Consider the following 14,732-nt stretch of genomic DNA (forward strand, 5'->3'; position numbering starts at 1 on the left):
AGTTAACATTCATCATCATACATAGTTATAAAAACAATTTTTAAGTGGTTGTTTTGTTTGAATATGAATAAAAACAAAGCCTAGCATTTGGTTAATGTGTTTCTTTTTCTTTTTTAATGTATAATTTATCTTTTCTCTATTTTCCCTTGCAAAATATTTGCTGAAGAAATGGAATTGTTTGTCTATTAGAACTTTCCATATTCTGGATCCGGTTGGTTGCATCCCTGTGGTGTCATTTGTTATGGGATTTGTGAGTTGGGCACCAAGTGTTAACATCTTTTGTCACTTACTATGTGTCAGACTTTGTGTAAAGTGCTTGATTTGTAAATAAAAAAAATTAATCCTTCAAAATTTCATAATTTACATGTGGTAAGTACTAACCTGATATATTTTATGTGATTTTTTCAATTATGTAGATTTTAAACAGTATGATATTAAATATGAATAGTCATACTTTGTACACACAATCAGACATAATTCCAGTAACTTAAATAATTATTCAAGAATCACATGATTTAGACAGCTGATTTCCACAGCCAGCCGGCCTGGTGGTCAAACCCCTCTAGTGTTAACTACAACAATTAAGGCTTCACTAGAACAAGACTGCGCACAGAGACCACAAGGGGGTGCACCAAGAAAGCATAAAAGATGCGGAGACAAAAAAACATGACAGAAATGGAGGATATGGAGCTAAGAATCGCAATTTTGAGGGCTTGCCATAAATTTGTGCAGAGCCTCACGAAAACTAATGAGACCCTCGATGCTACGATAAAGAAATTAGAAAGTAAGCATACACGGACTGAAATAAAGAATATTATACCCAATAGCAGACCAGAGGAGTACAATAATCAAACCAAAGATTCGACAAAAAACACCCAATTGGAAAAGCAAAATGAAAAAAGAATCCAAAAGTGTGAAGATAGTGTAAGGAGCCTCTGGGACAGCTTTAAGCGGTCTAATATCAGAGTCATTGGAGTGCCAGAAGATGAGAGACAGCAAGATATTGAAAACCTATTTCAAGAAATAATGGCAGAAAACTTCCCCCACCTGGTGAAAGAAATGGACTTACAGGTCCAAGAAGCGCAGAGAACCCCAAACAAAAGGAATCCAAAGAGGACCACACCAAGACACATCATCATTAAAATGCCAAGAGCAAAAGACAAAGAGAAAATCTTAAAAGCAGCAAGAGAAAGAGGCTCAATTACCTACAAGGGAATACCCATACGACTGTCAGCTGATTTCTCAACAGAAACTTTGCACCACCAGAAGGGAATGGCAAGAAATATTCAAAGTGCTGAATACCAAGAACCTACAACCAAGATTACTTTATCCAGCAAAGCTATCATTCAGAATTGAAGGTCAGATAAAGAGCTTCACAGATAAGGAAAAGCTAAAGGAGTTCATCACCGCCAAACCAGTATTATATGAAATGCTGAAAGGTATCCTTTAAGAAGAGGAAGAAGAAGAAAAAGGTAAAGATACAAATTATGAACAACAAACATGCATCTATCAACAAATGAATCTAAGAATCAAGTGAATAAATAACCTGATGTACAGAATGAACTGGTGATTATAATAGAATCAGGGACATAGAAAGGGAATAGACTGACTATTCTTGGGGGAAAAAGGGGTGTGGGAGATGCGGGAAGTGACTGGACAAAAATCATGCACCTATGGATGAACACAGTGGGTGGGGAGTGAGGGTGGAGGGTGGGGTGGGAGCTGGAAGGAGGGGAGTTATGGGGGGAAAAAAGAGGAACAAATGTAATAATCTGAACAATAAAGATTTAATTAAAAAAAAAAAAAAAAAAAAAAAAAAGAATCACATGATTTAAAGTCACAAAGACTGATTTCCAGCTTCATTTACAGTATTGTGATGTGGTGGTCCCACTTAATTTTTAAGCTGATTAAAAAGTGTGGTCTTATTTTTAAGAATTATTTTAAATTATGCTATTTTAAACTTATATAAAAACTTATGAATGAACCCCTTTAATGAAATGCAACTACCATTAAGTTTGCTTTCCTCAGTACTTCAAGGGGAATGAGTCTGAGTAGGGCACATTTGTGTGTTTCTGGGACACTGGTAATAATGCCATTCAACATAATTCTTATATCACAGTAACACACAGTAACACACACACCACCACCTCCAAAATCCTGGATCCTTATCTTTTGAATCATTGAAATTGATTCAAAATCCTATTACAAAATTTCTCAAGTATATTTGTGTGTTTTTAGCTGACTTACATTTCATATACTAAAATGTTTATTTTATACATTTGAGATCATAATTGCTGATCTTTTAAAAATACACTTTATTTTAGAGAAGTTTTAGGTTCACAATGAAACTGAGTGGAAGATACAGAGATTCCCATATACTCTCTGTTCCCCCCATGCACAGCCTCCCCCATCATCTACATCCCCTACCAGGGTGGTGCATTTGTCACAACTGATGAACCTGCATTGACACATCATTACACTCAAAGTTCACAGTTGATATTAGGGTTCACCCTTTATGTTTGAACAAATGTATAATGGCATGTACCCACCAGTATAGTGCCTACAGAGTATTTTCATTGCCCTAAACATTTCCTGTGTGCTGTTACTTACATTATCAGGATTATTTCTGGTTCAGAGTCCCTGCATGTACTAATTCCTAGTCTGCATTTTTAATTACTCTCTTACTTCTATCTCACAGGTAGCTTTTCTCCTTGAATCTTCTGTATTTCCTTTCCAAAGTAAACATAATTTTTTAAGTTTTTAAACAAACTTAAAAATCTGTTGTATATAGCTTTCTTGTGTATAGTATACTAGTACTTAACTAAAAATTTGTGGGTTATAAGAAAAGAACATATTTTTCATTAGAGTAAAACCCAAGGTCAAACATTACAACTTCTTGCCATATCAGTTATTTTTAGCAACTCCTTCAACAATGAAATGTTACTGATTGCTCTACCCTTTCTACTTTCTCAGCTTAACCCAATCTCAGCCTCTTGTCCCAAGAGGGAAAAAAATCATTTAATTAACATATGAAAAGATATTCATCCATGGTTCCACATTTGAATCTCCTAAATTATTGAAGGGCTCAGAAAAACAAAAGTGTTTTCTATGTAGTTTGATCTATTAAAAGTAAATTAGATAAAGATGTGGTAAATATATATATAAAATGAAATATTATTCCAGCCATAAAAAGAATGAAATCTTGCCATTTGTGACAACATGGATGGACTAGAGAGTATTATGCTCAATGAAATAAGTCAGACAGAGAAAGACAAATACCATGTGATTCCACTTATTTGTGGAATATAATGAACAAAGTAAATGAACAAACAACGTGGAAACAAATTCACAGATAAGAACATTTTGACAGTTGCTAGATGGGCAGGGGCTTGGGGAGATGGTTGAAAAAGAGGATGGGATTAAGATGTGCACATTTCCAGTTATAAAACAGTCATGGGATATAAAGTACATAATAGGGAATATATAGTCTATAATCTATATATATAAAAGGCTAATATGCTAAGTGTCCCTCTGACTGTCTAACTGGTCGCTATGACACACACTGACCACCAGGGGCAGATGCTCAATGTGACAAAGCAACACTTGGCTTCCCCCAACTGGGACACAGGCCCCCCACCACTCTGGAGTGACACCCACCAAATTGCAGCAGACCCTGCCAGGACCCCATGGTGCAAAATGTGGCCCACAGCCCAGCCCAGCCCAGCCCAGAAACAGTTGCTGTGGGCACCAGGTAATGATGTCACATAGCAATGCCTGGCTTCCTCTCCCTAGCAACTAGCCTCTTTGGAGTTTCTTCAGGCCAGGAACACGACTTGCTTTATAGCAAGGTGCTGATGTCTGTGAAGCATTTTCCCATGTCTCATCTCATTTGATCCTCACAGAAGTCCTGGAGTAGGTAGATAGGAGACTCAGTGGAATCCTATTTTCTTTTCATTAGCCAGAAAATGGAGATTTAGAAAGCTTAGAAACTTGACCCTACTGAAAAGAAGTAAGAAATGGTGGAACTTGAAAATGACTTCAGGTTTTCTCACTGTGCAGAATATAGTCAAACACTGCTGCAGTTAAATATTTTACCCTTTGTTCTCCCTGCATGATCTACAATAATAATTTATTGCTGTGTTGCTGACAGTTACCTGAAAGAGAAGTTAGGGTGCTTCACTGGGCTGGAAAAAGTTTAGCTAAATCAGAAAGCAGGTCTAATTAAGCAAGTTTATCTCTCTATATATAAAGCTCTCACTGGTGCCAACTGCACAAATGTTTTTCCATCTGTCATTGTCGATAGTAAATTTGGTTGACACTTCTATTATAGAGAAAGGGCAAACAGTAATATTAAACTATTCTAATTAATTTCCTTTCAATGTGCATGAATTTGTGCACATTGAAACTAATATAATGTTGTATGCCAACTGAAGTTGAAACATTAAATAAATTATAAAAATAGAGCTATTGATGATGGATATAACTAGCAGTATTTTCCTATGTATTTGTATACTGTATGCAAAGCAGTGCCTACATATCAAGTTATTCAAATTCTGTCAATAACTCTGTAAGGAAAGTATTATTGCCCCCACGTATGAATGAGAAAAAAGGCACAGACTTGTCAGCTGCTTTACCCAGTGCTATAAAGTTTAAAATACCAGCTGTAACATGTTGAGTCCTGGATTTGGATTTAGGTTTCTTTGTACTGAACTATGCTGCATCAGTTATTCTTTGACTCCCACTTACATTTTAAGCTCCCAGAGGCAGATGGCACAGACAGGGGCAGCCTCACCCCCGTGGCTTTTCCATTGCGCCATCCTGGGTGCCATGTGTGGAGCTGTCATGCGGGGCGGAAAGACTGAAGCAACTTGGGGAACACAGTTGCAAAGGGCGGGATGTCGCCAAGCCAGATCACATATACTCTCAGGAGTGAAGTGTTGGGTGCACCCCGGAGGGCCAGAGCGTCCCCCTGTGGGTCCATCTCCCTGCCAGGGTTTCCAATGGGAGACAGCGAATCCAGAGCAGGCCGGCACCCACCACTGCATTATCTCATCCCTGTGCACCAGGGTGCTTTCTTCCTCCCAGGCTCCAGCTCCTTACCCAGGTGCTGTTCTGATGCTCCCAGGTGCACAGGCATTCAGTGAGACTGATTGGGCTTACCTGCCTGGGCACACCAGGCAGCCATATTAAGCCCTATCCCTCACATGCCAGGGTGGCACAGGAAACTCCACAGGTTAGCTAGCAGGACACATCCAGGAGGTGAGGCAAGCTACACCTGTATCTTAGGGACCCTGTTTTCTACTCCCTAGGGATCATGGTTTCTACTCCCACCCTTTCCCAGTTGTTACTAACCCTAAGTAAGGACAAAGCACTTGGTCCTCAGATACCTCATTATTGCGTCATTCCAATGCCCTCCTAACTAACTTCCATTTTTCTCCTGCCTAGAGAATTGCTATCTCCTCAAGGGTGTGGAGGGAGAAGAAAGCTTTTACTAGCATTATTTATTCTTCACAAATTTAAAGTTTGGGGAACAAATATTGACTACTGCTATTTTTGTGATTAAAAATTTCTTTCTAGTAACTTATTTCTCTGTCATAACTTTTAACAGCTATATTAAAATGAATACAGATTTATTTATTTGTTTTTGTATTTCTGCTGTAACAAATCTACACAAAGGACAGAAGGTATATAGGACTTCATTGATGCCTGAATTGGGGGTGGGGTGGGGCAGTGGCCAAAGGTGGGAACACAAGGAAAAGAGAAAAATTAACTTCAGCTAAGATATCAAAATATTATCCAACTATACTTGCTTTCTTCTGTGTTACTGGGCATGAAACCTGATCTGGGAAATGAGATTAAATGGGCCTGAAGCATCAAGGGCCATGGTCGTAGTCAGTCCTGAGATAAACGACAGGAAAATTTTCAGTAAAAAACTAATAAAGGGGGTTTATCCTTCCACAGAGATATTAGTTCAGGGCCACTGAGGGATTAGGTAACTGGGTGGATACCCCAGGAACCCCACAATAGGTAACAACTGAGAAAAAATTCAAGAGTTTGGGGGAGAATTCTGAGAGGTATGTGAGATCTGAGGGGGCTACAGCACCTGTAGTCACAGAGAAGAAGTGAGAGGATGAGTGTAGGAAGCGAGAAGTAACGTGAAGAACGTGGCCAGGAAATAGTCCTGCCATCCAGCATGTCCACTCTCTGCTTTTGGATGGCAATGCACCTGCAACAACACAGACATGAGATCTAGTGGCTCCTGTGCTACCATTATGTTGTTTCCCAATTCTGTTCTTCAACCACACTTGTGTCCTCAGTCTCCTCCCACTTTCCTTCCTTCTGCTTTTTATATCTGAACTAGAGGCCCGGTGCACAAAAATTTGTGCAGTCGGGGGGAAAGAAGGGGTCCCTCAGCCCGGCCTGTGCCCTCTCGCAGTCTGGGACCCCTCAGGAGATAACGACCTGCTGGCTTAGGCCTGCTCCTGGGTGGCAGAGGGCAGGCCCAATCCCTAGGTGCAGCCCCTGGTCGGGCTCAGAGCAGGGCTGATTGTGGAGTTGGGGCGCCGTCCCGTCATGCGCGGATTGGGAGGTTGTGATGCCACCCTCAGTCACGCTCAGGGTAGGGCTGATTGGGGGGTTGGGGCACAGCCCCCTATTACACTCAAGGCAGGGTCGATGGGGATGTTGCGGCGCCACCCCCTGTGAGGCACAGAGCAGGGCCCATCAGGGGGGTTGGGGCTCCGTACCCTGCAGGGCCAACCAGGGGGTTGGGGTGCTGCCTCCTGTCACACACAGAGCAGGGCCCATCAGGGGGGTTGGGAGCTCCCCCCTGTCATGCACAGAGCAGGGCCTATCAGAGGGTTGAGGAGCTCCCCCCTGCCACGCACAGAGCAGGGCAATCAGGGGGTTGGGGAGCTCCCCCCTGTCACGCACAAAGCAGGGCCCATCAGGGGATTCAGGAGCTCCCCTTGTCACTCACAGAGTAGGGCCAATTGGGGAGCTAGGGCACAGCCCTCTGTCACACACAGCAGGGCAGATCAGGGGGTTGGGGCGCCGCCACTGTCACACTCAGGGCAGGGCCGATGGGGAAGTTATGGCTATACCCCATCACACACAGAGCAGGGCCCGTGTAGGGGGTGGGTTGGGGCGCCACCCTCTATCACCCACAGAGCAGGGCCAATCAGGGGGTTGGGGCACTGCCACTGTCACACTCAGGGCAGGGCCGATGGGGAGGTTATGGCTCTACCCTGTCACACACAGAGCAGGGCCTGGTGTATGTGGGGGGGTTGGGACACCGACCCTGTCACACACAGAGCCGCAGGGCGATCAGGGGTTTGGGTGCTGGCCCCTGTCACGCTGATCTGGTGCCAGGAGGCCTTGCGGCTCCACTGATCCCGGTGCTGGGAGGCATATTACCCTTTTACTATATAGGATAGAGGCCTGGGGGATGGCTGGTTTGCCCTGAAGGGTGTCCTGGATCAGGGTGGGGGTCTCCACTGGGGTGCCTGGCCAGTCTGGGTGAGAAGCTGAGGGCTGCTTTCAGGCTGGCAATTGACTGAAGCTCCCAACCACTCCTTTTTTTCTTTTTTTCTTTTTTTTATTCTGGGCCAGCTTTAGCTCTGGCTCTAGCTCTGAGGCTTCTGCTGCTATTATCGAAACAATGTATAAATCTAGCTCTGAGATCCTGGCTGGCTGAAAGCTTTTTTCTGGGGTTTTATTTAGCATCTATATTTGCAACATAGTTTCTTAGAGTTGTAGCTCAGAGGCCGGCAAGGCAGGCAAGGAACGTTGGAGTCTGCAGTCACTGGAGCAAGCAAGCCTCATGTTCGCTTCCAGCTGCCTGGCTGCCGGCCACCATCTTGGCTGACAGTTAATTTGCATAAGGATATGCTGTTTAGCCAATGGGAAGGGTAGCGGTCGTACGCTAATTACCATGTTTCTCTTTTATTAGTGTAGATACTTACCTTCCCTTCATAAGGGCCCTTGTTGTCTTGAAATACCACCTGGGCGCAGGCCCTGAATAATGAAGATGGCGCCCGTGATGATGCCCACGAGGCCCAAGGCCAGCCCCAGGGCACAGACCACTGTCTCCATCAGCTCTGACATGGGGACTGGAATCTCAGGCTCTGTGGGTGTGAGGTTGTGGAGATCAGAATACAGAGAGAGTTGCTGTGCAGGTATATGGGGTTGGTTCTGTAAAGATGTGGGGCATGGGGCTGAGTGAGAGGGTGCAGTCTATCATTAGAAACCCTTAAAGTGTTTGTTTTAGGGCCATGAGTTAGGGGATCATAGGCAGATGTTCAGACTTGACAGAGGAAAGAAGGCACCAAAAGGCATGGGGCTCTGCTGGAGGCCAAAGCACAGCAGCATTAGCATGAAAGTGCAAAAAAGACACTGGGAGGCAGAGGGACTTCAATCTCAGCTGGACTGAATCAGCATAGGTTGCTCCTGCTGTGATGGCGATGGCTCCGGGCGATTTCCTGACCTGATCATCTTTACACTGTTTACCAGGCTTTACCTTTGCTCTGCCTGCACGCATTGCTAAAGGCAAATGTGTAATCAAGCTGAATAAAAAGCAGGCAAGACCCAGAGTTGTGGTTCCTCTTCTTGCAAAGAGGTTCCCACCTGGCCCCCCAGTGCCTTCAAAATCCATGTTTCTTATGCAGTGTATTCATTGTGTGTCATTGGCCCTCCTGCAAGTTATCCTGAACTGCCGTGCAGGTCGTGGCAGGGCTCATACCCACCCCAGTGCTTCAGGAGTGGCTGGTCCAGCCCCCAGTGCTCCACCTTGCAGTCATAGACATCGTCAGCAGAAGGGAGGAAGGTGAGGTAACTGATCTTGAGGAAGGAATCATCACTCTTGGACAGGAAGCTGGTTTCAGAAACACCCTGCGTGACTGAGTGCCCGTTGCTCAGCCACGAGATGTTGATCACAGGAGGGAAGATGTTGTCCACGGCACAGATGAGGGTGTTGGGCTGGCCCAGCTCCACGGGAGACTTGGGAAACACATTCACCTCAGGAACCTCTATGGTGAGGAAACAGCACTGGGTTTAGAATCGTGGGCAGCTCTGCCCTGAGGGTCCCTGCATCCTGGAAGGGCCTCCCACCAATGTCTCCCCATCAGAGGGAGGAGATGCTCTTGTTCCCTCTGCTTGTGAGCCGCTGTACACTGCCCGCCCGTCATCCCCACACCCTTCTCTCTGTAGGCCCCTTGTTAGGGGAGGACGTCTATGGGACCCGTCCTTTAAGGAGTCAAGGATTGCAAAAATCTGTATTTCATGGAAATATGTGATTTGTAAGAAGGGAGAGGATGAGGGTTCAGCAAATTCTATGAGAAGATCTGGGACTCCTTGGAAAGGAGAGCTTTTTATAGAGTGAAGGGAATCTATCTGAGGCAAGAAGGGAGTGAGGCCTGGTGAAGGGTAGATTCAGTAAAGAGACAAGATGGTGGACACATACTATTGGGAGCAGCGGTATAGTTGGAGCGTTTAATCAGGAGGTCCAGGTTGTATTTGAATATAGCCATGTTTATCAGTGCAGTCTGAATGTCAAAATATTTAAATTCATTGAACCCAAGCAGCCAGCAGACAGTCTCCTTCTTGTCCAGGTCCACGTAGAACTCCTCGTCTCCATCAAATTCATGGGTGTACTGGCCCGAGGGACCATAGGATTGGTAGACATTTATGCCATAGGCCCCAACGTGGTCAGCTGATGAGCGAGGTGGGAGCAGGGAGGTGCAAAACACAGGAGAGAAAGGATCTCGTGAAACAAAGTGACAAGAAACATTGTGGGCTGCACCTTCTGCACAGCCTGCAGACAGTCCCCAGCACCTGCTCCCTCCCCTGGCTGTCCTGTTAGAATCCAGCTGCGTGTCCTCTCTGATGGTTGCTCCTGTCTCAGGAACAGAATTCCATAGGCCTGTTTACTGCTGTTCTCTGCCCACCTAGCTCAGCGCCTGGCACCTCTTGGGCTTAAGATAAATACTTAAATGGGCGGAACTAGGAATGAATGAACGACCATGGCCTTAGCTTTCTTTTCTTTTTTAAAAAAATATATTTTATTGATTTTTGAAAGAGAGGGAGGGAGAGGGATAGAAAGTTAGAAACATCGATGAGAGAGAAACACAGACCAGCTGCCTCCTGCACATCCCCCTCTGAGGATGTGCCCGCAACCAAGGTACATGCCCTTGACTGGAATCTTACCTGGGACCTTTCAGTCCGCAGGCCAATGCTCTATCCACTGAGACAAACCAGTTTGGCGGCCTTAGCTTTCTTTCCAGAGATTCAGTTTACCTCTCTCTGCTTCATAAGTTTTCTCTCTCAATTTCATCATCGGTTAATAACACATTCATTGTGGGTCCTCTCTCCTCAGGACTGGCTCAGAGCAGAACATGTGCTATACAAGGATTCCTTCCTCCTTCTATCTTTTTAACCAAGAAAAGCACATATATTATTTGAAAAGAATTGCCTCTATTTTAGGGAATAAGAAAGAGCATGAGCCCTGCCAGCATGGCTCAGTGGTTGAGCATCAACCTATGCACCAGGAGGTCATGGTTCGATTTCTGGTCAGGGTACATGCCCTGGTTGTGGGCTTGATCCCCAGTAGGGGGACTGCAGGAGGCAGCTGATCAATGACTCCCTCTCATCATTGCTGTTTCTATTTCTCTCTCCCGTTCCCTTCCTCTCTGAAATCAATAAAAATATAATTTAAAAAAAGAAAGAGCATCATAAGGGCAGTGACAATATTACAAAACACATAAAAGTAAACATGCTTCTAAGGTCTCTGTTTATGTGTGAGTTTGTGTTTAATCCTCACCTAAGGATATATGTGTATATATATATATATATATATATATATATATATATATATATAGTTTAACCCTCACCCAAGGATATTTTTCCATTGATTTTTTTTTTTTTTTTTTTTTTTTAGAGAGAGAATGGAAGAGAGTTGGGAAGACAGAGAGAAATATTGATGTGAGAGAACACATCGATTGGTTGCCTCCTGTACTTGCTCTGACCAGGGCCCGGGCTGGGGAGAAGCCTGCAACTGAGGTCCATGCCCTTTGTTCTGCAGGTTGATGTTCTATCCACTGAGCCAAACTGGCTAGGGCCCTGAGTATATTTATTTTTTATTTTTTATTTATTGAGAGTGGGAGGGAGAAGATGAGGGGGGACAAAGAGAGAGAAACCTCTCAGATTGATTGGTTGCTTCCCACACATGACTCTGGAGATGAACCTGCAACCCAGGTACCTGCCCTTGACCAGGAATCAAACCTATGACCTTTCCGTGTGCAGGCTGATGCTCTAACCACTTAGCAACCAGCCAGGGCTAAGGTCTCTGCTTCTGGAACAGGGTGGTCCTTAGGGGAGAGCACCTGGTTTCCTCTGAAATGACTCTGGAAACTCCATTAGATTTGGATTCCTGCCATTTCCCACCCTCTGCTTTTCTTGAAGGACGTTACTAAGCCTCTCCTTTTTCTGACTCAATACTTACCTTGTTGGGGACTCAGGGAAAACTCCGGCCCTTCCCTCGAATGGACAGTGGACTTGTCTGTGATGCCAAAGAAGACAGCCAGCGCAGCTGACTCCCAGGTGGGCCTGACTGGACAACTTGTCTGAGCCTTTTACCGTTTCCTCTTCCCTCCCTTCCTATTTCCTGAGTACCAACAAGGTTTCAGACATTGTGAGGAGCGAGGAGTAACACACGGACCATGCATGGTCTCTGTCAGCAGGGAGTTTAATGAATAGGGGAGTCAGGGGAGTAAGGAGCCAATAGGTGAACAGTGCTGAATCCTCCACAAATACCTCACCTGCCCATCAAACCAGACGTCACCCTTTAATGCTCCTTGGTCTTTACAAGGGTCTGTTTTCCTCCCTCAAATTATCTTCCAGGATTTTCTGGACACCTCCAGTTCATTCTTGACATTTCTGCTTAGTTACCAACTTCTTAGCTAAGTCCTCTCATTAAGCATAATTTTGACCACATTATGATTTCCAGTCCCTCCATGCAAATGTCCTCTTTGCAAGTTTATTCCTCATCCCCACCCAGCATGACCCCCTTGGCTGGCCACTTCCAAGGCCCTCCATCAAAGCCTCCTTGTCCTTGTAAGGAATCCTCTTGATTCCATTTCCAACATGAACATATGTGATTATCCTTTTCATCTGCAAGTGTCCTGGCTGCACGCTGCTGCTGAGGGACCTCACTGCGCCAGCTGGAACTACTCACTTTCAGTTTCAGCCTCACTGGGCCCATTGTCCTGAGCAGCAGCTGCCTTGCTCTGGGCACCGTGTTGTCCTATTGCTAATCTGAGCTCCCTCCAGGGGCAGACAGCACATGTCTTCATCTGAGTCCCCAGCACTGAGCTCCTGGTGCTCAAACTGTGTAGCAAATGTCAGTGCTATTCTCCAGGACGACAGAGATTTGGGGAAGACTGACAGACACGAAGGTAGCAGCATCCTGTGAAAGTTAGACTCAGTGGTGATGGCTTCATTATGACTCCTGAGCTCTAAGCACTGTTGTTAGGTGGGCCTTTATTTTTCCATAAAAATATTAAAAACTTTCATGAAAAACTTTTATTAAAAAATTTTATGACCATATTGGTACAAAGGCAAATATAATCCAGGCTAAATTAAACTAGTTCCTTCTACTCTAAAAGTTCATTTTTTCTTCTAATTTTAGAAGAAAGTAAAACATGTTTATGGGGCCCTATAGGCATTGTGAGCCTTTGGCCGTTTGCCTACTGTGGGGGGGTACGTCAAGACAGACCAGCGTACTCTGGAGTGACATTGAGAAAAGGGGACGTGGATGTACTCTGGAGAAGCAGACAAGACTTTCCGACCAAACCAAGAAAGCTTGGGAGCAGCCATCTATATATTTAAAAGCCTAAGAGACTGTTACAACTGGTGAACTGGTTGCTATGATGTGCATTGACCACCAGGAGGCAGACTCCCAATGCAGGAGCTGCCCCCTGGTGATTAGTGTGCTCCCATAGCCAATCTCTTTTGGTCCCTTCCCCAGGCAGGCCAGCCCTGATTGGCCCTGATTGAGACTGGGTGAGATGGCCCTGAGCAGCCCTATCGCTGGCCAGGCTGAGGGACCCCACCTTTACACAAATTCGTGCACTGGGACTCTAGAGGTTAATAACATCATTGAAGATCAGAGTAACCTTTAGTTCATTTCCCTTTGGACTACAGTGCTTGGTTTTTCTACTTTGCTTTTATGAACCTACTCTTCATGCCAATAAAACGACAGAAAGAAGAACTAGGAATAGATCCTGGAAAGAAAGGAGAGTAAAGGAATGATGAAGAGAGGGTGGAAAGGTGAGCAACAGAGGTGGAGTAGCCCAGGGGACCAAACCATGATTGGATGCCCAATCTTCCTTGCAGAGCTTCCTTAGATGTGGTAAAGGACAGGCCTTTTGGGCTGACTGTTTGAGACTAATGTAATTTAATTCACCAAGTTTCATCATAAAGTTTTCAATTTTAAAATAAAAGTAAAGCTATTCCCTACTTTGTTAAAGAAAAATTATACAGCTATACCTGTAATAGTAGTAATTTTAAAATATCATTGACATTTAATGATCTTCATTATTTGGGAAGCACACCTAAAACCTACTTTATTTGATTTTTTTGTAAGGTGACGCATAAGCGGTAACTGAGATTAAATGAAAACCACGTGATAAAATGACTTGTCTGAAGGCCCTCACTGGGCTGCTTACCCATTCCCCACCCATGCCAGTCCTCAGCTTGGAAGTGTATGTGAATCTGAGACAAAGCAAAGAACCCTTCTTTATATCTACATAGTACACATAATTCATGAAACTCTTTACCGCAAGGTAAACTATAGGAGAAATATTCATAAAGCTCCAAAAGTTGTTCAGAAAAATTTGGAAGCAATAATTCATGAATTTTAGTAACAGAACATCCACTTGTGAAAACACCCCTAATCTCTGAGGCAATCACGCATGAATGCCGTAGAGCCTCTGGGCTGTATTCATGGATCCAACATTAGAACCAGGATGATGGCCGTGGTGCAGTGTGCAACAGCTCAGGTAGCAGAGACTGGATGGGGACTCTGGTTTCCCACAGGAGGAAGGACCATAATTGTTGGATCTGCTTAATGTTGAGGATGCCTTTGAGGAATGGCTACTGTTTCTATGAAAATCTCTATCTATTTTATCCTCCAACTCTGTTTCCCAGTCCAGTCCCCACATGGCTCAGCAGAGCACTCACCCACAATGTCTTCCCCTCCACAGCGACTCAGCACGGTGGTTAGGGCGAGGGCCCCCCAAATCAGGACTCTATTTCGGGTCATCTTCTCAAGGTGGTTTCAGCATTTGCTGCTCTCAGTTGTAGAGCAATGATGAGGACCAAGCTGAGGAAGAAATCTAAAAACACCCAAACCAAACCCTGCAGGTCAGGTTGTAGCCAATCAGAAACCGCCCCCTGTGATGACACCTCTGTTGCCAGTTGAAGAGTGTGTACCAGGAGGCCTGGCAGGGACTGGGAAATCCCCAGGTTCTGAGGTTCTGATGCAGCCTCCACTCCAACTGGACCTGAGGGAATTCTCCATGAAAGGAGGGAAGGTAAGAAATCAGAATCTCCTCTCCTGTGTGTGCCTGCTGGTTCTCACAGACCTAAATAACCAGAACATGAGCATTGTCTGAGCCACAAAAACGGCCAAGAGACTTTGTTCGTAGTTGGATTCTGTTACGGCCAAGCACACCTCT

General features: G+C 44.7%; 1 protein-coding gene across 2 annotated transcripts; it reads right to left on the reverse strand.

Moving 5' to 3' along the window:
• Window positions 1–5,620: 5,620 nt before the first annotated feature.
• Window positions 5,621–14,362, reverse strand: LOC139012648 (SLA class II histocompatibility antigen, DQ haplotype D alpha chain-like). 2 transcript variants are annotated; one of them, XM_070418815.1, is made up of 5 exons: window positions 14,236–14,362; window positions 9,461–9,709; window positions 8,745–9,026; window positions 7,965–8,126; window positions 5,621–6,226 (listed from the first exon to the last, which is right to left on the reverse strand). In XM_070418815.1, the coding sequence occupies exons 1-4, from the start codon at window positions 14,315–14,317 to the stop codon at window positions 7,972–7,974; spliced, it is 768 nt and encodes a 255-aa protein (XP_070274916.1). In that variant the 5' UTR covers window positions 14,318–14,362; the 3' UTR covers window positions 5,621–6,226; window positions 7,965–7,971. The 2 variants fall into 2 exon arrangements, with proteins under 2 accessions (XP_070274916.1, XP_070274917.1); XM_070418816.1 differs by lacking the exon at window positions 5,621–6,226 and having other exon boundaries at window positions 7,410–8,126.
• Between the last annotated feature and the right edge of the window lie 370 nt (window positions 14,363–14,732).

Source organism: Myotis yumanensis, unplaced genomic scaffold (assembly GCF_028538775.1).
Source record: "Myotis yumanensis isolate MYYU_CA2020_CCGP unplaced genomic scaffold, mMyoYum1.0.hap1 SCAF_6, whole genome shotgun sequence".
Lineage (NCBI taxonomy): Eukaryota > Metazoa > Chordata > Mammalia > Chiroptera > Vespertilionidae > Myotis > Myotis yumanensis.

Excerpts from the sequence above, each read along its gene's own strand:
- LOC139012648 (XM_070418815.1), bottom strand. The coding sequence starts at position 14,317 with ATGACCCGAAATAGAGTCCTGATTTGGGGGGCCCTCGCCCTAACCACC. Across the intron at positions 9,710-14,235 it reads TGGAGGGGAAGACATTGTGG|CTGACCACGTTGGGGCCTAT; the intron begins GTGAGTGCTCTG and ends CTCGCTCATCAG. Across the intron at positions 8,127-8,744 it reads GCCACTCCTGAAGCACTGGG|AGCCTGAGATTCCAGTCCCC; the intron begins GTGGGTATGAGC and ends TCACACCCACAG.